The sequence below is a fragment of the Barbus barbus genome (genome assembly GCF_936440315.1).
Source record: "Barbus barbus genome assembly, chromosome: 24".
Taxonomy (NCBI): domain Eukaryota; kingdom Metazoa; phylum Chordata; class Actinopteri; order Cypriniformes; family Cyprinidae; genus Barbus; species Barbus barbus.
Window position 1 is genome coordinate 23323423 of NC_136752.1, and position 25384 is coordinate 23348806.

General features: G+C 37.2%; 2 protein-coding genes across 4 annotated transcripts in view; one reads left to right on the top strand and one right to left on the bottom strand.

Moving 5' to 3' along the window:
* Positions 1 to 18079, top strand: part of LOC306844332 (mitochondrial peptide methionine sulfoxide reductase-like) — a 64438-nt gene extending 46359 nt beyond the window's left edge. For both annotated transcript variants that reach the window (XM_079376377.1, XM_079376378.1), the window contains one exon: positions 16363 to 18079. In XM_079376377.1, coding sequence (XP_079232503.1) covers positions 16363 to 16533 — 171 coding nt within the window. In that variant the 3' untranslated portion in view covers positions 16534 to 18079. The remainder of the gene's footprint in view (positions 1 to 16362) is intronic.
* A 2405-nt stretch (positions 18080 to 20484) lies between these two features.
* The window catches only part of LOC306844363 (calcipressin-2-like), a 66677-nt gene continuing 61777 nt past the window's right edge, over positions 20485 to 25384 (bottom strand). The window contains exon 5 of one of the 2 annotated variants that reach the window (XM_079376441.1): positions 20485 to 23068. In XM_079376441.1, the coding sequence (XP_079232567.1) occupies positions 22914 to 23068 (155 nt within the window). In that variant the 3' untranslated portion in view covers positions 20485 to 22913. The remainder of the gene's footprint in view (positions 23069 to 25384) is intronic. The other variant, XM_079376442.1, reaches the window with a different exon arrangement.

Consider the following 25384-nt stretch of genomic DNA (forward strand, 5'->3'; position numbering starts at 1 on the left):
TTAGAATGGTATTTTCCCTCCAGTCCACAACCTTATCAGAGCAGACCTGCAATCCACCAGTTGACAACCACTGCTTTAGAAAACAAAGGCTGTTTGTATCGCCGGTACCCTCATATAATGGTATGCCCACACCTCTGGTTCCCAAGCGGACAGTAAGAAGGGACAGGTGTTGAGGATTACAGCCCTCAATGGTTCTTGCTCCGTTTGATAACCTGCGAATCCATGCCAGATGAAACAGGTTTTCTGCAAAGCAGGGAAATATAATCTTACACATGAAATAGTAATTCTGTTTGTCTCGTAGACAGCTTGGAGAAGGGAGTCTTCAAATCCGTGCACGAGGAGGTTCAAAGCCTTTCGGCGCTGAGTGCGAACGCTGCCATCTGCATTATGCATATATTTTTCTCTAATTGCAGAACGGCTCTGTTGTCGAGCCGAAAATTAAGGTTTCTTGGTCTCGGTGGTGCAATGCATTACAAACCTGCATGCGGTTCACGCTAACAACCCCACCCTTTCCGTCGAGGCGAAGGCTGTTAGAACAATAGAAGCAGAGGAACTGACTGTGGTTCTCACAGGCACTAATCTTCCCTACCATACCCTGTAGTCTAATTTTCTTCCTTCAAAACCCTTCCCCCCCTTGTGTATGATCATACTTGTGTTTTTTTGGCTGTTTCTCTTCTCATTCCCTCAGATCAGTCCACAGTCTGAGATGAAATTAGCAGCCGTGTGTTCTGTACCTCACCAAAGCGCTCTGTTGTATTCACGCTCGGACACATTACGGACGGTGTCGCGTTTGACACATTTGACTATTGACGAGATGACCTTGACTGTCTCATCATCCCAGTGTCCTTTCTTGCTTTCTTTGCACTTCACATCAGATCTCAGCTGCTTTTGTGCTGATACCGAGGGTTTGTGCAGCCTCTCTTTCTACATCAAAAGAGCCCAAATGAACGGCGCAGTCACTCTTCGCGCTTGCCTCAGCCCTCCATTTTGAACACAATATCCAATATCTTTTTCTGTGATATGGTGCATTTGGTATCTCAGCAACTGATTCTTGAAGAAGGGATGGATCTCACTGGACAGCGATGCTCGCAGACACACTCACACATGCTCACAAATGAAGTCTGCTGTTCACAATCAAAATGCTTATTTTAGAGGCATATTAAGAAGTTTTCTAGCAGAATAGAGACAGATTTGGAGATCAGCAACCAGGGCTCGACAATAAGTAGTCTTTTTTTTGCATGCAAGCCATTATTTTCATTGGCCACACAGCCACAAATATGATAATAATCTGGTTTAGTTAACAATTTAACTATGTAAATTTATATAAATAAAAATAAAATGAAGGAAAGGGATGAGTAGAGGGCTAAAGCTGATTTATAAAAAATAATATAAATACAATTTTTTCATCATTTGCTGAGATAGCAAATCACAGGAAATTATTTTTGGATATTGCATTCAGCATGTCTTCAAAATTGAGCGCTCAGGCATGAGTGAAGAGTGATAAAAATATAATTCATTTGGACTCTTTTCAAGTATATGTATAAAATATAATTATTTATATAAAATTGGCTCCAGACTCGACATTAGACCATCATTACTATTGAGTCCTGTCCACTGAATTGTCTAAATGATGGAACACACAGTGCTGGGACCCAGGGGATGAGAAAAGGGGGCGCAGGCCTCAGAGCGGGAAAAGCATATGGGTGCGATTTGTTTTTTTTTCACGCAGTGCTGGCTCCAGCTGATGATGACTCCCAGTGGTCTGCACCATTGGCCTCTGACTTTCTGATCAGCTTCCTACTTCAAAACTCTGTATAATTCTAAATATGATTTTAAAAATGTCTGATTTTGGGTCTTAGATTCTGATTGGTTACCGCATTTTATCCCATAGATCACAAATTAGTCTACATGTAAGGGAATATATGTACTAGCAGATGGATTCTGCTGTATGAATTTGCACAATAAAATAATATTTTTATCCTGTTTTTTTTTTGTTTCTTATTGCTTTGGCAGAGCAGCCTTTTTGCTTAGAGAATCTTCCAGTGTTAATTGTTTTATATCATGTTCATAGAAAAGTGTGATTTTGCAGCAGTTTGGTCATTTAAAACGTCCAAAATTACTATAAGCTAAAATGACTGTAAACTACTAGTGTTGCTTTTTAATGGTAGATCACTTATTAACCCTCATGTTCAAGTTTTTTCCTATATATGTAAATGTGTGTGTGTATATATTTATTTATTCATTATATTTTCTTGCTTTGGTCAAACAGAAAGCAACATTGAGTATTTTGGATAACAGTGACATTTCTGTATCCAATATAGTCAGTGTATCACAGTATTTGGTATAAGTTACATAACTTGGCTTGATAAGGTCAGAGGAACTTGTTAAAAGAATTTGAGTTTTTTAGACATATACCATGGGGTCTCTGGGAGTCTGAACCTATAGCCTGCAAAGGCAATTTCTATAGGACAAGCATTAAATATGTCTTGCAGCACTCTCTTCTAGCTGCACAGATGAATAAGACAAGAGTTTCTAAAGGCTGCATGCTGTCAAAGAAGCTTTTAGCTGCACAAGGCTCTGCATTTCTCATTGCGTTTCTGTTCCAAAGCACTTGCAGACTCGCACGCTCCCTCTACTGGCGTTTCCCCTTTCTCTTTCTCTTTCTCCCTCTCTCACTTATTCGCTCCATCCTCCATTGTCTGCTTTCTCTCTCTCTCTCCACCCACTCCACCCCCTGCCGAGCCATCTGCGCTTCGGCAGGCCCTGTCGCCATGGCAACAAGGGAGGCCGCACTGCCTCCTATTGGCCCGCTGCCCAAACGGAGAGGCTGCCTGGGGTCGAAGGTCGTCTGTAGAGTGCCGCCTCACCGGTGTTCTAATCAGCTGTTGACCCCTAGCCACAATGAAATGAGTGTCAGAAGGCAAGGGGTTAATAAAGCCTGGTCTGACTGGCAGCTGGGTCCATTATGAGTGAGGGATAGGAGAGTGAGACTGGTGAGGGGGGGATGGAGGATGCTGGAGATGAGGGACTCCGATCTTGGGTTGGGGGCCCGTCTGTGTTGCGTAACGGAAGATTTGATGTCACAATAAATTGTCTTCAAGGGTGGAATGAAAGCTGTGGGTGGCTTTTTTAGGATTATAGCGCCTGGTGTTAGTGTGAGGGATGTTGGGAATTTGGAGGGCTACTATATCTGTTGTGGGGCAACAGTGCTGGATATGAATGCACTCGATGTACAATTAAATTACTTTAACAAGGCATAACACCAGCTTTGTTAAAAGTTTAGGGTCGGTAAGATTTTAATTTTTTTTGAATGAGTCTCTTATGTTTACCATGTCTGCATTTATTTGATCAAAAATACTTTAAAAGCAATAAAATTGTGAAATATTTTTTACAATTCAAAATAACCATTTTCTATTTTAATATATTTTAAATTCTAATTTATTCCTGTGATGCAAAGCTGTATTTTCAGCAGTCATTAGTCAAACATTTCTTATTATTATCAATGTAGAAAACAATTGTGCTGCTTAATATGTTTGTGTAAACTAATAGATTTTTTTTCCTTGGTGTGTGTGTGTGTGTGTGTACGCGTATATATGCACACTTTTATCTTACATTTTATTTGTGAAAGATATATAATAATTAGAATTTAATTTCTAAGAAGCATTTTGTTGTTGCACAAGGCTTGTAATGTCAAATTAAACTGAAAAAGTGTTAACCCTGTTACCTTTCTGAAGGCATAATTATATATCAGAATATCTTAAAATGTGTTAATTTCGCTTGACATGGCAAAATGTAAATGACTAGCACTGTCTGAGAGAATTTAGCAAAAATCTTGTAAAAATGTAAAAACATCCGTACTAACTGGAAATGGCAGTTTTCTGGAAGTCTGTTGAGTTGCATTCACAGTTTTACATATGCATTTCACATGTTCCAAAAGATGATGAGTGCTTCATAAGATTTTAAAATATACAGTACTAAGAGAAAATGTCATGTGGAAATGTATGGTTTCTTGGGGCAGATTTGTTCCCCATGAGAAGAGTGACTCTTGTGTGATATTCAAAGTTTTTAGCTCAAACGGAGTGGAATATTGTGAATTTAACCATCTAGTTGCTAGGCAACCATCCATTCAATCCATCCCATAATTACACAAAATGCAATTAGCCACAGACCCTTCACGGATGCAAAGTTCATTGAGTTTCACCATAGGGATAAAAAGTTCAAAGCGAAGAATATTAATAATAGACCAGTGCCAAAAGGAGAGTTTTTTTTTTTTTTTTTTGCCTACCCTGCTTAGCAGATCTACAAATCTGGCTTCACTGGAACCTTATATTAAAGTCACATTTCTCAGCACATAGACATTAGTGTTATTTTAATATTACATACTAATAGTTTTTAATTTAATATTTTAAATTAGCTTTTATTTTTACATTTTCAGTTTTCATTTTAATTTTTGTTATATTTTTGTTATTTTTTTAAATACTACTATTCGTTTTTTTAAATATTACTTTTATTTTCGGATTTATTATTTATTTTTATTTCCAAAGTTTACTAATTTTGCAGTTGGTTTCTCATCTAATATTTTATTTAGTTTCAGCTTCAATTAACAAAAATGTTTTAATAGTTTTAGTTAATGATAATAACCCTGATAGACGCTGCAGTGAGCCACCAAATTCAGCCCTCATTTTAGCCTAATATCTGCACACATTTACACCACTAAACTGCCCTTGTTCAGATCACCTTCCGGCTGATTCTCAAAGCAAAACATGAATGTCATAGGCTAGCAGCGCTTTGCTTCAAGAGCACACCATATTAGTGCAGAAAGTGACGATCACTCAGGGTTTAAATGAAGGAGATTTGTTCTTATTGACCTCTGCAAGATTGTTCAATATTCAATATCCTGGTCATACCCTTTCTGTTTTGTTAATTGGGGGAGACAGTAGCATCATTCTGCGTAGCATCATATTGCTACATAAAATGCCGGTAAAAGTAACCACAAGGGGGCAGAGTGTCCTATCCACAGGGGGCAGCGCTCCATCCGTCCACCCCCCCCCTGCCTTTGTGCTCATTTACTCTCTCACTTTCTCTCCTTCTCTCTGTCCTCACGTCTCAAGAACTTGGTGTGGCATGTTCCCATCTATTAGCATCTCAATTAAGGGCCAACAAAAGACAGGTTTTCCCCTCCGAGGCCTCCACATGTGTGGTTTACCTAGTCTCTGTGCACCCTGAGCAAAATCCAGGAGATTGACTGCACTCCACCAATTACACCTCCCCATCAATGTCTGCGAGAAATCACAATGGCCATAATTAGCGACTGCAGCCTCACTCTATTACACGCTAGCGCAGTAAAAGCCCAGTCGCACCTTCGCCACCAGTCTCCAATGGATAATGTGGGCTGTAATTACGAGGGAGGAGGTGTATCGGAAGTGGGTGTTTGTGGCTTTTTTATCTTCATTCTGTGGCCTTCCAATGACGGCTAATTGATTTTTAAAGGAACAGTTCACCCAAAAATAAAACTGCTGTCATTATTTACTCACCCTCGTGTCATTCCTTATGTGGCTTTATATCTTCCTGGCCACTGGCATGTTGCTTTATTTCTTCCAAGGAACAAAAAAGGCTATTTTGATCAATATAATGTTAGCAAATGAAGATAAAAGCAGAAAAACTCCCCACCACAAAGAAATCATAAAAGTGATTCATATATGTATGCACAATAGTCTGTCTTCTAAAGTCATATGATAGTTTTGTGTGAGGAGTAAAATTCATTATTCACTTTCAGAAATTGGAAAAAAGTGTGATTCATAAATGAATCATTGAATCATTCTGTTGAGTCAGATTTTTAATGAATCAATGAAACCAGTCTGAATGAATGATAAATGATAAATCGTGGGGAAGTCGTGGCCTAATGGTTAGAGAGTCGGACTCGTAATCGAAAGGTTGCGGGTTCGAGTCTCGGGCAGGCAGGGTTTTTAGGTGGGGGGAGTGAATGTACAGCGCTCTCTCCACCCTCAATACCACGACTGAGGTGCCCTTGAGCAAGGCACCGAACCCCCAACTGCTCCCCGGGCGCCGCAGCATGGCTGCCCACTGCTCCGGGTGTGTGTTCACGGTGTGTGTGTGTGTGTGTGTGTGCATTTGTTCACTACTCACTGCTGTGTGTGTGCACTTGGATGGGTTAAACGCAGAGCACCAATTTTGAGTATGGGTCACCATACTTGACAATACGTCACGACTTTACTTTAAATGTAAAATTATAAATTTATTAGTGCTGACAAAAGATTAATCGTATCCAAAATAAGTTTTTGTTTACATAATAAATGTATGTGTACTGTGTATATTTATTATGTATATAGAAATATACACGCGTATAGTATATATTTTGAAAATATTTACATGTATATATTTATATTAATATAATTTGTATTATAAATATATTTAATATACAAACATAACATAATTTTCATTTAGGTTATTTTTTAGTAATCTTTAGTGTTTTTTGACTTTTTTTTTATCCCCTTTTTATAATATTACTGTTTAAGTTTAATTTATATTTAAATTATTAGGTTTTTTTTTTTTTCCAGTCATTTTAGTTCTTCAAGCTTTCAGTTAGTTCCCAAGGCAACATTTCTAATTTTCAAGATTTTAATTGAATATTTATATTTGATTTCATTTCAGATTTATTTCAATTAACAACAGTGTTATTAAACAGTGTTTAATAGTTTTAGTTTTAGTTAATGATAATAACCCTGGTTTGCCAATGGCAGTATATTTTGCCATCAAGGGCCCATGCCAATGTTTTTGACAGCTACAAGAACAGAGAGACAGAGAAAGCGAAAGAGACACATCGAGCGAGAGAAATGATGGGCCAGATCAGACTGCAGAAGACTGATAAGAGTAAATGGAATGTGGAAGGAGGCCAAGTGTTTTCTAGGTCTCTCCATCCGTGTGAGGTGTCGAACATACCTGAGTCTCATTATAGAGTGTGTGTCTGTGTGTGTGACTGCGGGCCATGCGTGGGCTAATTAGCTTTTCCCCCGGCCGCTCTGCGACCGCTCCCGTTATTTCCTGACCAGCTTGCCAGGCCGGCACCCCCTCTTCCCCTCCCCCATGTGTGGCTGTTCTAAATGGAGACTCAATGCATGCTGCTCCCCGACATCCTAATGTACCCGACCAGTTGGTTTAACAAACACAGCGCTGCCAACCATCTGCCGGCCAAATCTGTCTTGAAATTGCTTTAGTAACAAACTGAACTTTCTTTGCTCAGTGCTGCTCTCGCTTCCTGTGTCCTGCCTTCCTCAGTGTGCCACTCTCTGCTCCTAGACCCGGCCCTCTCTCCTGCTCCTCGCTGCTGACCATTGTCATTTTCTCTTCTTGGCTCATCTCATTTTGGTTCATTTGTCTTTTTTTTTTCCTCCTCTTGCATGTTCTTGTCTCTAACTATTGTAATTTATTGGCTTCTCAGTGTGCATCATCAAATCATCAAATTATTTTTATGGTTGTGATATCGCTTCCTCTTTTCTCTTCTCTGCTTTTAGTCATTGTAATCTGTTGTCTCATCTCGTCTCTTCTCTTCTCTTGCCAAATTCATCTTTTCTAATCGTTCTTTACTTTTCCTTTCTTCTTTGCTCTTGTCTTGTCCATTCTCTAACAATTGTCATTAGTTGTCTTCTTGTTTAATCTCATCTGTTTTATTGTTTTGGTCTCTTCTTTTCTCATCATCCCTTCCAGTGTTTTACATTTCTACATTAATTTAGCCATTTTTTTGGTCAACATTTTTGTCAAACTGTAGTAAAATGGACTAAAATGCATAAATATATATAAATACAAATTTCCAGGATATTTCAGGATATCAAAAGACAAACTCTTTTTACATTTTTAATGTCCAAACAAAATGTGTTTAAATTAATAGATTAATTATGTTTAAATATTTGGTTTATTTTCAAGTTGACATTTTCAAGTTATTTTTGATGATTAAAAATAGATGCTATTTTAGTAAAATGTTAGTAAAAATAGCTAAAATGAATGACAAATGTTGATAAAAAATGATAAAATACCATTGTTATCTGTTCTTTTGCTATTATCTCATCTCATCCAGTGTTTATGTCAGTCTTTCTAAACAACAATTAAGAATTAACACTTTTATAACATTTAAAAATAAATATATGAAACAGAAACAATATAAAGAATATGGTTAGAATGAATAATACAATATAAAATATTTACAGATGCACTTTCTCATCAATTAAAATGTTATTTACATAACTAAACTTAGATTCCAATGTAGTCAAATTGTAGTTAAACTGAATATGACATGAAAAATATACACTAAATCGAATGGATATTTTTCGGCATGACTCACTTCTCTACTCCTGCTGAATTTTACACCTCATAGTTTGACACATTGCATCTCATAACACGTCCAGAGAAACTGTATGATTATTTACGCCAGTTTCATCTGAAGCATAATTAAACCCCCACAAACCCAAAGCTTCAGAGAACATTTCTGCCTACAGTCCAGCATGACAGAACTACTGTTTCAGATCAGATGGCTGGCTGTCTTTATGGGTTTGCCTTCCCTGTTTACCATCTGACCACTGATCCTCCCGTCCCATTTCCTCCCCTCGTTGTACTTCTAGCGGCTGCAGACAATCCAGGTTTCATTTTCCTTCATGATGATATCCTCAAGAGACCTCAACAAATGCTATAGAACAGATTTTTGGCACAGGCGAGCACATAGCCCTAAACATAATTATGGACAGAAGCACAGAGCTGCCAGGAAAAGAGTGGTGCCACCTTCCTCACCAGCTATGCCAGTCTCAGTGCCAGCGGATGCGTTCTCAAAGACAAAGACCCTGATCTCAAGGGCAAACCCAGCACAATCACACAAAAACACATGCGTGCACTCTCAAGCGAACCACTTTTAACCCTACAATGCATAAATACCTCCACCCTTAGAATCCATGTGTTTTCTCAATAACACTGCTTATTTTGTCACAGAAAAATAATTAGGCGTGGTATATTAAACACTTTATTTCTTCTGTGGAACACACACACACAAAAGATGTTTTGATGGATGTCTCTGGGTTTTTCATCCATACAGTGTTGTATTTGTCCTCATTTTTTGTTTGCTTTCCTCACAAAAAGTATTCTTGTAGTTTTATAAAATTACAGTTGAGCCACTGATGTCTCATGGACTATTTTAACAATGTCCTTACTACCTTTCTGGGCCTTGAACGTGTCAGTTGCATTGCTCTCTATGTAGGGTCAGAAAGCTCTCGGATTTACAATTTTGTGGAAAAAAATGGGTTGTTCTGAAGAGCTCAGTGAATTCAAGCATGGCACTATGAAGAAAAAGAGTTGCATGATGTTTCTTTGGAGATTTTATGCCTTTATTATCCACTGTAAAAGATAAAAACATTAGGGTTTGGAGGATGGGTAAATAATGACAAAAAGATTTAAGTGAACTATTCCTTTAAAGGGATAATTTGGAGTGTTTAGTCTTTGCCTGTAATATTCCTCTTGCTAATTCGATACTAGCTTTATGACACCTAGCTTTTTCCTCCCCTCTAATTTTAGAGTTATCCTTCTTCCGTCTGAAATTGCTTCGCCAAAAAATAAGGCTCCTTATCTCTGACTCTCACATTTTTTTCCTTTTTTTACTTAACCAGGACATGCAGGTATTTGCATACCAAATGACTGCTCTGTCTGACACGCAAATTAATTAGTCTGAATTTTATGCATTTAGCAGCGTGCAAACAAAACACAGGAACATGTCACCAAACAGCTCAGCACCACACCACCTACTCCACCGCATGTTTCAGAGATGACTCCGTAATCATTTCACTCCTGACATTTGAGATTGCGCGAAGCCTCATGTCTTTTGTTTGAAGTCCAATTTTTAATAGCACCTTCCTAATTTTTGGGTTAATCACAGTGTAGATTGTATTCTTTTCTAAGCCCTAGTTGAATTCTGAGATTCCTATAAAAGATAAAACATCATTTGAGTTCATGCAGAACCAAAATAACGGTCATTTGCATTTTATCCCCAGTCAAACGAACTGACGTGTCGCATGTGGTCAGCGTTGACATCATCCATCACGGTGTCCCTCAAGAGTGAAGCTAAAGGTCTTTGTCTTCATTCTTTGAACTAAACAGCCTTTGCATGAGGTCATTTGAATCAGGCCCTGTGCGTTTGTCTGCAGATCGTGTTTGTCTGGCCTCTTTGTTCTGAGGACTCTGGGTCCCTGTAGGCTGACAACCCCCTTTCTGAAGCTGCATGACTTGAGCATCACTCATGGGTGGGGTGAACCGCATGCTCCCTGGAGGCAGACTGACCCCTGACCACGGGAGGCATGTGGCATAATGAAGATCTGATTGAATAAGTGCACAAATGAATAAAATATAAAAATGACATGAAGAGAGAAACTCTCATCCAGCCAGTGTGGCTTTCTCTCTTTGTGTCTTGCTGATTGGCTCCGCTAAAATACAGAACCGAATGCTGTCCACACTAGCCACGATTTGACGGATGATGCATTGCAACGGTTTTCAGTCTGTCTACACTGGAAGCATCGAAGCTACATGTGATCTGCAAATATTCACTAAAAAAAGACCAATCAGATATTATGGTTTCAGCTCAATGGTTTAACCTTATTAATCCATTAGTATAAAAATATAATTATTATCATTATGATTGATGAGTGTTGGAAGAATTGCATGTACATATCATAAGCAAAAAAAGATTAGTAGATTGGCGACCAGAAAAAAAACATCCATCCATCCATCCACATGCATGTATATATTTAAGAAAAATGTTACATTTATATATTAAATATATTTATATATGATATAAGTTATATGAATGTATATATGTAAATATTTGCGAAATATATGCTGTATGTGTATCTTTATATATACATAAATATACACAGTACACACAGATATATATATTATATCCATCCATCCATCCATCCATCCATCCATCCATCCATCCATCCATCCATCCATCCATCCATCCATCCATCCATCCATCCATCCATCCATCCATCCATCCATCCATCCATCCATCCATCCATCCATCCATCCATCCATCCATCCATCCATCCATCCATCCATCCATCCATCCATCCATCCATCCATCCATCCATCCATCTTTTGCTCTATACCCTATAATTCTGTTGTTCTGTTTATCTTTCTATCTATTGCTCTTTTTAAATTATATATAAATAATATTTATTTTTTCCAGACTGATAGGGGAAATAGAGGATGGATGCTTCCAGTAGACAGCTTCATTAAATATAATAGGAGGGATTTAGTTCTGTGTTTTATTAATACACAAAGACAGGAATTAAACTAAATGGACTTGGTTAAATAACTTTGTTCATCACACTATATGATTCCCACTGATTTCATGTCAAAGCATTCAACGTTTTCTACCTGTGACTTGTTCCATGTTTGAGTCATATAAAAAAGACTCTTCCTCAGAGAATGAAACCATTTTCTGGTTTTGAATAGCCGTCTCGACATCAAGGCCACTCAAGGAGCTCAAGGACAAAAGGATGAGGTGAACAATAACGACAGACCAGAGACCCTGAGCCAGACTGAGGAGCTCAATTGTAGGATAGAGTCAGGCTGAAACAAAAGGATAAAGAGAATAAACCTGGAGACATCTCTTTGCTGTTTATTCAATCGGCCTCCCAGCAGTTTCAAATCAAAGAACCGGACATTATTTACATTCCTTGTGCTCAGCAGCTATAAAAAATGAATCCTCTTCAAGGAATTAAATAATTGCGTTCCGCAAGCTAATTTGAAGGTTGTTCTCCGCATTAAAGCCACATAAAGCTCAGTAAATTCTCCACAGAGAAAGGAAAGAGGTAAACAATAGCACAAATAAACCTGAGATCTTACAGTAGCTGCATTCCAATTTACTTCCCATCCATATACAGTGTATATGAGATTACATTAGGTTAAAGTAAATTAATGTAAGATTTTTAATGCAAAAACACAGTAAAAGTAATATTGTGAAATTTATATATATATATAAAAAATCTAGAGCTTTTTTTTTTCAGCATTACTTCAGTGTCACATGATCCATCAGAAATCATACTAATATACTAGTTTGGTGCTTAAGAAAAATTTCTGAGCTCTAACTGTATTCTGATATATTTATTTCAGGATTATTTGATGGGTGTTCAAAAGAACTGATTTTTTTTGGAATAATGTCATTTTAATGCATCCTTACTGAATTCAAGTATTAATTTGTTTCTAAAAAGATGGCGCCAATTAGATGTTCCTGCAGTTGTTCGAAAATAGAATGTGTAGTGATACAAGAGGCACGATAGACCAATCAAAATCAAGTATTCCAGATCGAGTGTAATAATCCTTCCTGTTTCCTAAATGAACCTGATAAATGAAACTCATCTTAACGTTCTCCATAATTACAGGCTCTTGGCTCACAGCTCTCAGGTTCTTGCTTCAGCTGTTCATATCTGTGTCCCAAACGGTAGAAATGGAAATTGACAACTTGATATGCCATTATCAGTAAATTGGTCATATCCCCCTTCTTTCTGATAGCACAAAACCGTGCCACGCTGCCCAACAGCACGTCTCCTTGGTGACTGTTCCTGCTAATAGCTGCACATGTGTTGGAGTGAGCTGGTGATGGTATGTTGATGGGTGGAGCCAGACCCTGTGCTGGGATTTGCTGCATTTGGCCACTGCCAGCTTGGCCAGGTGCCGGTTGGCACTTGCCTGTTGAGAGCGGCGGTTGATGGTACAGACCTGGAGTACTCGTGCTTTGTTATTTAGCCAGTGTGAAGGCATTGCTAGGCCTTGTCAGATGGGTTTATGGGCTTAAACAGAAAGAGATAAGACGGCAAACAGGAGAGAACTATTTCACCAGCAGAAACTACACTCATAGGTTTACTAGGGCAAAACACTTTCATAAGGTACTAATGTGTACTTTAGGTGCTATTATGCACATTTAAAGAGATAGATCACCCAAAAATGAAAATTCTGTTATTAATTACTCACCCTCATGTCGTTCCAAACCTGTAAGACCTTCTTTCAAATCTGGAGCACAAATTAAGATATTTTTGATGCATCCCGAGAGCTCTCTGACCCTCCCATAGACAGCAAGGATCCTTACACGATCAAGGCTCAGAAACAGCAAGGAAATTGTTAAAATAATCCATGTGACATCAGTGGTTCACCTGTAATTTTATGACGCTACGAGAATACTTTTTGTGCACAAAGAAAACAAAATAACGATTTTATTTAACAATTCTTCCCCGAGTCACCCTATACAAGTCTCCTCCGAGTCACCGGTTTGGAATGACATGAGGTTGAGTAATTATTAACAGAATTTTCATTTTTGGGTGAACTATCCCTTTAATGTACTAAAACGCACCTTTTAGGGTTAAATAAGGTACAAAGGTGTATCTTTTGAAAGATCTTCACACCACTGCCAGCTTTTGTACCTTTTTTCTGAGAGTGTAGATACATGCAATATTGATTTTTATGTTTTTATGTATGCTATATGTAATAATATACTATATAATATTTTTCTTAAACTTTATAATAAAATTTTATACATTAACGTATCATGAAAAATAAACAATTTATAAGAAACATTAAGCATTTATTAATCTTGATTGATGTTCATTTATAAAAAATACTATTGTTTATTTTTAGTTCATAATGTAAGTTTTTTAAAGAAATATATTTGTAGGAATTAACATTTATACGAATAATAAATGCTCTTATTTCATGTTAGTACTAAATTGTACTAAACAATTAATTTTTTTTTAAATAAAAATGACAAAATACTGAGTCAGAACTCAGTATCAGCTTTAAATGATTCACTGATTCAGTGGATCTGATTCAAAACAATAACTTGCACAAAGAATTTGAGACCTGTTTTATGAATCTTTTTGACTGACTCGTTAAAAATAACTGGTTGATAAGAGTCTTTTGTTTGAGAATTTGACATTGTGGCATGCTGTGTTCATTGTTATGTGCAGGAAACACGTACAGTATTAGAATATAGGTCTCGCATAGATGCAAAACTATTTTTTTCCCTTGAATAGATTTTAAATAATTCTCACAAGGTTTTATTTTTTGTCTCATATAGTCACAATTTGGTCCGCAACCTGTGCATCTATAAAGGAAACATCTCATGTATTATTTTCAGAAGTGTTCATATGTCAGAAAAGACCACTATAATTGGTCTGGCTTAACTATGTTAACCTTAAGTTTAACCAGAAAGATCCACCAGCATCACCAAATCATTTTTTCTAACTATAATAAATCAGTCTGGGCCAGCATGGAAATGCATGCTGGCCTTGTCAGCAGGTCTCAATTTTTTAAATTTTCTTCAAATTCCATGACATTGTGGCAACCTCAATTTTCTGCACAGGATGAAATTTTTCATCTGGTGAAAGCAGGCACATTTTGCCCACATGCCTTCCAGTTGAACCTGTATTAATTTGTCTTCACTGGCGGAGCTCCCTGTGGCCCCTCAGGGCACCTGATGGATGGATGGATGTACAGGGTTTGCTAGGACTTTATAAAAAGACAGCGAGACAGAGAGAGAGATGATATGTCTGTACCTAGCTCCTGTCTCCTGCAGCTGCTCCTAACAGGTGCATAACTGCTTCTTGCCAGATGGTCAGCAAAATGTGGTAGTTGGCATGTTCCTTCGCAGAATCAACCCTCCCTCTCACACAGGCACTGATCAGATGCAGAGATGGAGATAAAGGGTTAGAGAATGGGAAAGGTTGGTGACAGAAAAAGTTGCTAAGTGCTGCACTAAATTCTGCACTAAAGCGTGTCAGGTGTCACCATGTCAAGAATTGAGAAAGTCGTCGTGCACATTTTTTTTTTCCAAAGATGGGAAATGCTGAGAGGACTCTAGAACATTATGCCAACTGAGGCAATGTGGTACAGTCATTTACCAAGGGATGTTGTTTGCCACAATACAAAGTGGAGCTTTAATAAATGATGGCAATAAAATGTTTTTGTTATTAGTCTGTGGTAAAAATAAAATGTCTTTTAAATCAAACTTTTAAAATTGTGTTAACATATATACTACATTAATATTATCAATTATAATAAATTATAAAATTATACGTATGTAAATAAATGTACGTAATATTATATAATTTAATTATTCATAACTATTATAATAGAATAATTAATTATGAATACATATATATATATATATATATATAAATTAATTATTTAAAAATAAATCATTTGACCTCTTAAACACAACACGGTGCAATGTGTAATTGAAAATATCTGTAAAACAACTTTTTACTTCATATTACGACAGTACACAGGGCCCTATATTTACAGACTTTTTTAGACTGTTGGTTTTAATGTAGAATTGATGTGTCTGTTCCAATCAGATTTCAGCTTCACAACTATCTGTTTTATTAATTTCAGTTAGGTTCAGTCCTCGGGTCAGACTGTCCACAGGTGAAGGTGGGTTTTGGAAAGGGAATCGGGTGCAGTGATCTCTTAGTTTCACAAAAGCCACAGTCCCACTGCTGTCTCTCATCGACCCCAAACAATCAAACTCTGACTGAGAGAGAAAGACAAACGGGGGCAGATCAATATAGACTCCACGCACCGGCCATGGAAGCCGTGGATGCTGCAGGGATCATTTGAGTGTGTGTTTGGCCTCAGGCATTAGGAGTGCAGGGTACTCATCCTTCCCATAATCCTCCTAACGGACTACTTTCAACATCTGGGATGAGAAGTGAACATCTGCCCTTCCTTCTCAATTTAGAAATCCCCATTACTCTCTTTTTCTGGGTCTCTCACTAAATGAATGCTGTAGTGCTTCACAAAGGATCTAGCATGGACCTGGAAGAGAACACCAGGATATTAAATATCACAGAATAATATTGTCAAAACTACAAGTTATTAATTATTATACTAATGTTAAAAAGTTTATTTTCTTTCTTTCTTTTTTTTGTGGTCTTTTCTTCACCAAGGCTGCCTTTATTTTAACAAAAATACAACAGATATTAAAATTGTGAAATGTTTTTACAACGTAAAACATTTGTTTTGTATTTTAATATATTTTAAATGGTAATTTATTCCTGTGATGGCAAAGTGATTGTTATTAAAAAATGTACTTGTTACTTTTTTTGTAAAGGAAACCTTGATTTCAACATTTAACAAGTACATTTAATAACTAAAAAAGCTTGATTTGTCTGGATTTCATTTCATTCTATTTTGTTGTATTATACGAACTTCATTTAAGGCTACAACAAAATGACACTGATCTTATCAGGTTAAATGTGCTCAAGTACGCTAAATGTCACTGTATATTGATCATAAATGGCCTTCTGTCATCAGGTGCTGACTGAAGAGGGTTTTGGAGCCATCACCACAGAAATAGCAATGACTAAGGAGTTTTACTATGCAGAAGACTATCACCAGCAGTACCTCAGCAAGAACCCCAACGGCTACTGTGGACTGGGTGGCACCGGGGTCTCCTGCCCAATAGGACTGAAGAGTAAAAATTAACATGCTGCTTCTGTCCTGTGATTGAACAAATTTATATTAACTTGCCTTAAATAAAGCAATCACCACTGGAATACCCAGGCCCACATGATATTGTTGGACATAAATAAAAACTGTATATGTCCTAACTGCTTTATAATGCTTTGTGTATGTGCTTTTGTGATCGTTGCAGTTGATAACAAAACCAACTGACATTTTCTGTGTAATGCAATGTCCATATAATTTTTGGGTCCACTGTGTACTTGAGGTTTAAATAAAAGGTAGACACATTCTTGTCTATGACAGGCAGGATTGTGGGTTCATGTTTGTGTGCTTGTTCTAGATCCATCTGTCTATTCGATTCGCATACATATCTATTCATCCCTCCATCTGTCCGCTACCTATGTGTTTCCTTCCATCCCAGCCGTGCAAACAAGCGCTCTCGTCCCTTTCTAAAAGTGTCAGCGCATATTTCATCTCCTCAATTAAAGACTTGACTGCAGTCCCACACAAACAAGCACAGCCTCTTGCATTCACACAGCAGAATCTGTGTATGTTGTACATGGAACGCTGTTAAAAAAAACAAACCCTTTGTTGACGGCATTCCTAATGCAGAATAATTGAAGTGTTTTTAAATGTTAGTTCACCCAAAAATGAACATTTGCTGTTAATTTATTCACCCTCAAGGACATCCAAGATGTGATGAATTTCTTTCTTCAGTAGAACATTAAAGATGATTTATAGCTGGATCCATGGTGAACTTTTAGTGATTCACAAAATGCAAGTCAATGGGTGCCATCACTTTGAGAGTCAAAAAAGCAAAATAGGAAATACATAATTAATACCCATGGCTTCTAACAACATATTTAGGTCTTAAGAAGCGAAATGATCAGACGGTGTAAGATGATTATTTGTGGGTGAGCTATTTCTTTCATAAATTACTCTAAGAAAAGTCTGTAAAATACACTCAAATGTTAATAAGAGGGAATTTATTTGTATTGTTTTTATAAAGATGTTTTACCCTAGGTGTTTTAAATGATGCATTGCATTGAGTGCTGAAAGGATTACATATTTTTGTAGGCCCAAATCCAGAAATGAGTATTTTAGCACTTCAGTTTCCATCATTCTGAAGTCAGTGGAATTTTTTTTTAATTGTTTATTTAATTTTTTATATTTTGGGGTTAAATGGCTGAAATAATGTCTGTGTTTAACACAAGCTCATGATATTTTTGCATTATATTCTACTACAAAAAATACATCAGTAAATCCCATTGTGATTTTTTAAGCTTTTACTTGTCATGAAAAATGCAGGTGCTAAATGGGACTACAGAGGTTGTCGGGGACATTAAATGTCATCGCATCAAACAAGTAAACTAATCTACAAACTAGTTCTCTTTTGTATTTATAATTGTGATTTTGCAAACCATTCTTACTCAAACTTCCAAGGAAAAATATTTTAAATACTGTAGTGGTGGTGACAAAATCATGTGACCGTTGTGTAGTTCGATTATTACCTTGTATTTAGGCATTAAAATTAATAAAAATTGTGTTCATTTGTGAAGATTATGATGAAGAAAATGTGTACGTATCATAAACTTTTTTTTTTTTTGCAATAATTCAAAAGCCAATGGAAAAATCCTATTTTTATTAACGGAACCAGGGTGATGCTTCTTCCATGTTGACCTACTGTACAAAAATACGTCATCACTGCAGCATTCTATTTTGCTGTGTTTTAGGGTTAAAAAAATGTCCATAAACTTAATAGAAAAGGTACTGGTAATTTTTTATATATATTTTTTTCTTACAGTTTTTTTCAGCCAGTTTTTGTCACCTTATATTTCCAAGTAAAATGGGGATAATTAAAAAAACCTCAAATATTATGATTTTTAGGCACAGAACCAGTAATACATTCAATGAAAATATAAAAGCATAATGCAGCTTACATGTAAAAATGAGAGCAACCAAAACTCGTTATTCAAATAGAGTGGATGTGATATTCTTATAAATAGTGAGTCAAAGACATAAATGCTTCTGTGTTCACAGCAAAAATAGATATTTGGGAAAGCAATTGGTGTTTATGGAGGGTCTCTGGTGGGGCCATGGGCATGTGTGATTTTGGTTAATCCTCTGAGCAGGTGGCTACCGCTCCATGCACCTATTCCTGTGCCACACTTGGAGAGGGCCTCTCTGGGCAAGGCTGGCACTGGTGCTCTGGAACCTGGCCTGGCACAGCTTCTAACAGGCTGCTTTCTGCAATGCTGTGAAACAAGGACACTCCGTGACGCACGCACTTTGGCCCTGGAACCTGGGCCCGGAACACACACACACTGTTTACTTGGACTAGCCAAATTAGTGGCTCAGGTCACAAAAGTTTTCTTTTTCTCACTTTAAGTTTAAGAAGGTCACATGACCAAAAGGTATTAAAATGTCATCATCTTTTGTTTGCTTCTATTATTCATATGCACCTGCTTATGTGATTTATTAGGAGTTGCTGTGGCTTTTATATTTTGACTTTAAAAAGGCAAGCATTCTTGCTTACATAACGCAATACAATGACATCATATTTAAATGAGATCGATTGCTATTTTATTGCAGCCGAGTTTCAAAGCTACAGAAATAAATGTGGAATTTAGGTGAAAATTGGTTTTAAAATGTTAATTTTACAGTATGTTTCCTCTAAGGTTTGAGTAGTTAGCAGTAAGAGATGGTAAGACTGCAATCTTCTGGTGGATAGTGAAACTGCATTTGTAGGCAGCCATTATAAAATAGGTCAAATTGCATAAAATGTTAGATGGTGGTACTGGTGGCCACCTAATTAAAATACCTTATAATGTCATTATCATGTTATCATGTCTGTTGTGTGACCTACAGTGTCAGGAAATAATAAATTGTTCAAATTAATGTACTTTAAAAATAATATTTCTTAAATTGCCATGTTATCGGAGGGCCGACTATTAAAATGTATTATTAGTGATGCTAAATCTGACTCATATCCTTGAATCGAATCTGTTGTTTGAAGAACCGATTCAAAAACTGTACAGTGTAATTTTATCATCACGTGGTGGTTCCAAATGTTTCATATCTGAAACATTTCAGTAAAAATCCATTTCGACACGTACAGTATATCTGTTTTCTTACATAGTTTCGATTAAGTTGTTTAGTGGGCTGTTCGGTAATGAGTTGACTCGAGAAGGTTCAGTTTTCAGAACAGCTTTACGCGATTCACAGGAAAGAATCGACTCGAATGAACGATTCGCTATTTATCATAACATTGTATCAGGCCTTCATGTGCTCAGTTTTCAGATATTTGGATTATCTTGAATCTTTATATTTATACCCAGCGAGAAACAATATTGTCCACAAAGGTAATATACCATTGTTTATAAGTAATGATGTATATTAGGCAGTTTAATTCGTTATTATAGTACAAGTCGCAAACCAGTCTCAAGAAGTTTCCTCTGTGACAATCTAGCCTGAAAATAAGTCTGATCTGAAAACATTTTAATAGAAATACAAGACTGCAAGACATACTAAAATATAAATATGCACCGTTAGTGAGAACACAATTGATTGACTGGCCTTACCTCAGCGTTGCCCTACAAACCAGCCGATATTAAAATATCTACATTGGACAAATGGACAACTCAAGTCTAACCTACTCCTGATGAACCTTGTGTTTGTTTACTTTCTAGGTATATATAACGTTACCTCTCGTGTTTTCTAGGGTAAATGTTTAATGTGATTCGTGATCTTTTACCCTTTGTAAAATAAATATACTAAATACTAGTGAAATACCAATATATCGGGTATTTCATGGACAATGTTTGGCCATGTTGAGACTATGGGCTATATATATATATATATATATATATATATATATATATATATATATATATATATATATATATATATATATATATATATAAACTATTTTAGCCTATGCCTGTGTCTCATATACCACAAGTAAATATTCATAAATTATTAAACATTTATTTTGATCTATCTATACTGTATCTTCACAAGTCATCAGACCACACCAGAGGTTTAAAACCAAACTTTTTTTTTAATACTAACAAAGAATCATCTCAACTACTTGTACATGGCTACCATGAATATTTGTACAAAAATGCAGTAAAAATATTATTGATTAATATATACAGATATGTCTCCTTAGTGTCGGCAGGCAGGACGCACATGAAGATGACAAGAACACCAATGGTCTTGCACGAGTATACACAATACAGATATTGTTTCCCAACATCAGTGACACTAACTCCAGATCAAAGACTTTAAGAACAGAGATAATATCATGTCTTTAGGAGTACATGAAAAAATAAAAGGAAATACAGTTACTGAATGATACTGTGTACAGTCATGTGAATAAGAAAGTGCAATACAGAACAATACAAAAATCTTAAATTACATGACGGTAAGGAAGGTTGGCAGCGTGTGAGGCTGCGATAGATTTTTGTCATTGTGAGGAAAGAATATGGGAAGAGCTGATTGGCCAAGCAGGCAATAATGAATTGGAAGGGAAAGTCCAAGGCAGTGGACAGTTGGTTGGTATCGGTTTTGTTATATTGCTCTAATCCCATTCCTTTACACATTTATCCTATTGACATGTACTGATCCTATGCCTCTTTTTTTTCAGAGAAGCGGACCAGAGTGTGCACTGCTAACTAAATCAAATAAGGCTTGAGGCTGCGGTAGCATAAGGAAACAACTGTGTGTCACAATGCAGACGGTGATGTCAGAAGAGAGCAGTAAGTACCCTGTTTCCAGAACAGTTAAAGAGTCACTGCTTCACGGGGATGGGGTGTATTATTTCTACATTCTTTCAGGCTAATGGACACAGACAGACGAGTCGCAAACCAACAGCATTTGAACCAAAGAACAATCCAATTTAGTCGTGAACACTGAACAACAGGTGTTTAAGCCTGATAACCTCCTTAAATTTACAACATACTCATACAATAATACTTCAACGTAGGGCGTCAGTCAAGGATCACAGTAATGACACATCACAGTGTTGATGGACTGTCCGGGATGAGCGTCATTTATATATTTTGGAAGAAATAATATAACCATTATACCATAACTAACTAATGCTTTCTCGTGGTGTGTTTGCCAACTACTCGGGTATAGTGCCTTTGCCACTCAAATCTACGGATATGGTATGTGCATGCCTTGATGTTATGTACTTTGGATATATAAATAGATGTTTTTTTTAGCTTAATAATCCGTAAATGAGTTAGGCACACCAAAAAGATACTGATTGAATAAGAAAGGTCGACATCACCCTCATAACATTTGCTTTTTGTTACCCATTGTGTAATAGCACTTGGAAGATCTGTCTCAGTAGCATCCTATGCATTTTCTTTGACATGATTAGAAATGAACTTGTGTGCGAATGAAGTCTCACAGACAACGAGGAGAGCTATGGATTTGGGACAACTACATTAAATTCTAGAAAGGAGTAACCATGCATAATACAGATTTCATTAAATGACATCTGATTACCCATTGATGTCATTAATCTGCAGTGGGAACTTACAGAAAAAAAAATAGGTTTAAAGGTTTCCGTCTCGAAAAGGGCACAAGCACGACAAAAAATATTCACATTGAGGAAGCAACTCATATAGGTTCCATTGAAAGGTGCGATCAAAATGTCAGCTTATCGTTCGGAAAAGCATCGTTTTTCTGTAAGAACACTGTTGGCAGGACACATAGACAATTATACACAGAGGAAAATAATAACGTACAGTTTGCTACCAGAACATGCACTGGCCTGAAGAGAACGTTCTTGCGGTCTGCACTTTTTGCTATGCAAAAGTGAACCGTTTTTGTCATACTAAGGTTATTTGACAGAAATTTGTTAGGCAAGATATATTTCTAGGGGTGCCACATGCAGCGCTGGTGTTCAACCACATTTAGTGGCTAGCATGCCCTTATGAAGAACGTAATATTATTTATGGCTTGCTGGGTACAAATGGTACATAGTTGTGGTGCAAGAGCAAAGCCAAGTGGCCAGCTATCAGCCAGTAGGCACATCTGGCACTATCATGTGCCACGGCCCAGGAGCCAATCAGAAATGTAGGTGAGAGCAGGGATGGGTACATGCTGCCTCTAACTGGTGATCAAATGACATTACAACAGAGTCAGATTGGGAAAGAGTTACAGAGAGCGGCCATATTTAACACAAAGTATTGCAACATAAAAAAAACAAATTGTGTGACAGCACATTGAGTATTGTATACATGTGTGTGCTGAACGAGAAACACAGATCAGAGTCCCTCAGACCCTGCTTGTGTGTTTAATAAGGTTCTGAATGAGGGTGGCAGAGGTCCTGTGAAGGAGATGGTGGAGGGGATACATCCTCCTGACTCTGTGTGGAGCTGTAGAGTTCAGTGTGAGACTGGCAGGTCTGGGCGTCGGGTTTGGATGATTTTTGGTTTAGGGTTGTTCTTTGGCTCCTCCTCCTCATCCGTGTCGCTGTCACAGACGTGGACCACCACGCTGGGCGTAGACTCTGTGCCTGCATGTAGCTCAAACTTCTCACCTGTATTTGTAGAAGAGAAGAATCTGTCAGCTTGAGAGTGTTTCGCTAGTATATCGAATATTGGAAATATTTTCAGAGATTTTGCTGGAGATATAAAGTAAAGCAAAATTGGGAATATTACAGTGATTTGCAGTTATTGCACTCATTTTTGGCCATTGTTTCACAGTTCTTTGTTTTATATATTTTGTTTTTAAAATTGGCTGGTAACTTTTGGTTTTGAATCACAATGTGGCTTTGCAAGTAAAATTTGGTAAGTTTGATTAATTTCCTCTAATCAGTTCTAACTTTCAAAATTCCACTGAATTAAATCAAAACTGATTTGTTCACAAATACTTTTTTTATACATTAAAATATTTTAGTAAGTTGGTAAGATTTTTGAAAGAAGTCTCTTATGTTCACCGATCTATTTGATCAGAAATACAGTAAGAATAGTAAAATATTGTGAGATATTATTAGAATGTAAAATTAATGCTTTCTATATAAATGTATCTTTAAATGTAATTTATTCTTGTAATGGCAATACTGAATTTTTGTTGAAAACTAATGAAACATTTTTTGGGGATTCTTTGCAGAAAGTGCATAAATAGAACCAGCATTTGAAATATAAATCTTCAAAAACTTTTTGAACGGTAGCGTAGGTATATATTGCTGTTTATTATTATATTGGTGTGTATAAATGAAAATGATAAATTACAGGCTAGAAAAAAGTAAATTTTACAGTATTTTTGCATTAAACTTTTTTTATTCTAATAGGCCTGTACAGTTGCATAAAATATGACTATCAAATTTCCCATTAAATGACTTAAAATATACTGTATTAATTTCTCCTGCAATACTAACAATCAGGCCTAGAGGGCACTCTCTCTCCAGAACTCAGTAAGAGAAGAGTGAGGATATTTTAGGCTGGCTATAATTGCTGTTTGCCAGAGAAAACCTGCAATGTTCCATAGCATTAAAAGCATTAAACTTATACACAGAATCCATTAGGGAACAGTGCTGTATATCCAGTGCTGAAAAGCTTTATAACACTACCAGAATGGAAACCTAGAAACCCAGAGAGCCTGTCAGTCAGAGTGGTCTGGAGGGGTTTCCACACTTCAGGTAATTAAAACTAGAACTGCACACATTCACAAGAGATAAGCTGCTTTTCTACATTTCTTCATCCCTGTTGCATGAGGGCCGGATGAGAGTAAATATTTGAAATGCGCTGGACGAATACACTGTGTGTATGTTTGCAGGATGGAACAGAGCAGGAAGCGGAATCAAAGTTTACCACTGTGCCTTTGGGCGGCATGAGTATGCAGTGCATTGTGGTCACCCAGAGGATCCAGCACACTCTAAAGACCCTCTTATCTTATTTTTTTCTGGCTAACGCTGTATTTCTTTTCCCTGGCCTAGTCCGATTTTTTCCGTATGTTTTTATCCTGTGTGCTCATATTTTCTCGCACACAAGCAAACGCGTGCATCCAAACTTTTTATCTTCTCATTGTTTTTGACCTAATTCCTCTATCAGTTACGCATCTTATGTTTTATTCATGCAAAACGCACTCGTTCAAACAATTCCTTAGCTATGTTCCTACAAATTTACAATCTCTCGCATTCCTCTTCTCCTGCATTGCCTCCTGAGGGCTCAGCCTCTCTCTGAAACCTGGGCATGACGTCAATGCTGCATACTGACGTCAAGGTTCAGACAGCCGAAGAGAGAAAGTGTGAGCAATCGAGCTCATTATGAAACCGTAAAGTCTTCCTAGACCATAAGAAACCTCACGAGAGGATGAAAATATAAGGTTGTGGAGTGTATGTGGTACTGTTACATAGCCCTCCTTAATAAAACAGCAAAAGTGAGTTTATTAAAACAGCAGTGATCTCATTGGCATGCAGAGAGCACATCTCTCCAGCTCTCCTCCAATTCATAGGCGCCGCTCATCCAGAGTCGTGCACCACTGAAGACCCACCAGCTGAGAAGGAGAGAGGTGGTGAGCGAGTGTGGCCGCCGAAAGGCCAGATGGATTTCGTCCGGTTAGTGAAGGTTCAGTGGGCCGGCACAGGGAAACTGTGTGGGGTATTTTTAGAGCATTCTTTCGAAAGAGGGGCAAAACACTTCACTTCCCTTCATCCTTTTAAAGTCCTCCTCTCCAAAAACACAAATGACAATTTCTGCATTCCTTAGCAACCGTCCCAAAAATAAACCCCCTCTTCTGATTGAAAAAAATTAACCCTTCATGGCAAGAATGCCATACAAGCTGGAGCGTACAAGGGAACAGATCCAATCGGATAAGCACAGCTGCAGACTGAATAACAGCCAGTGAATGGATA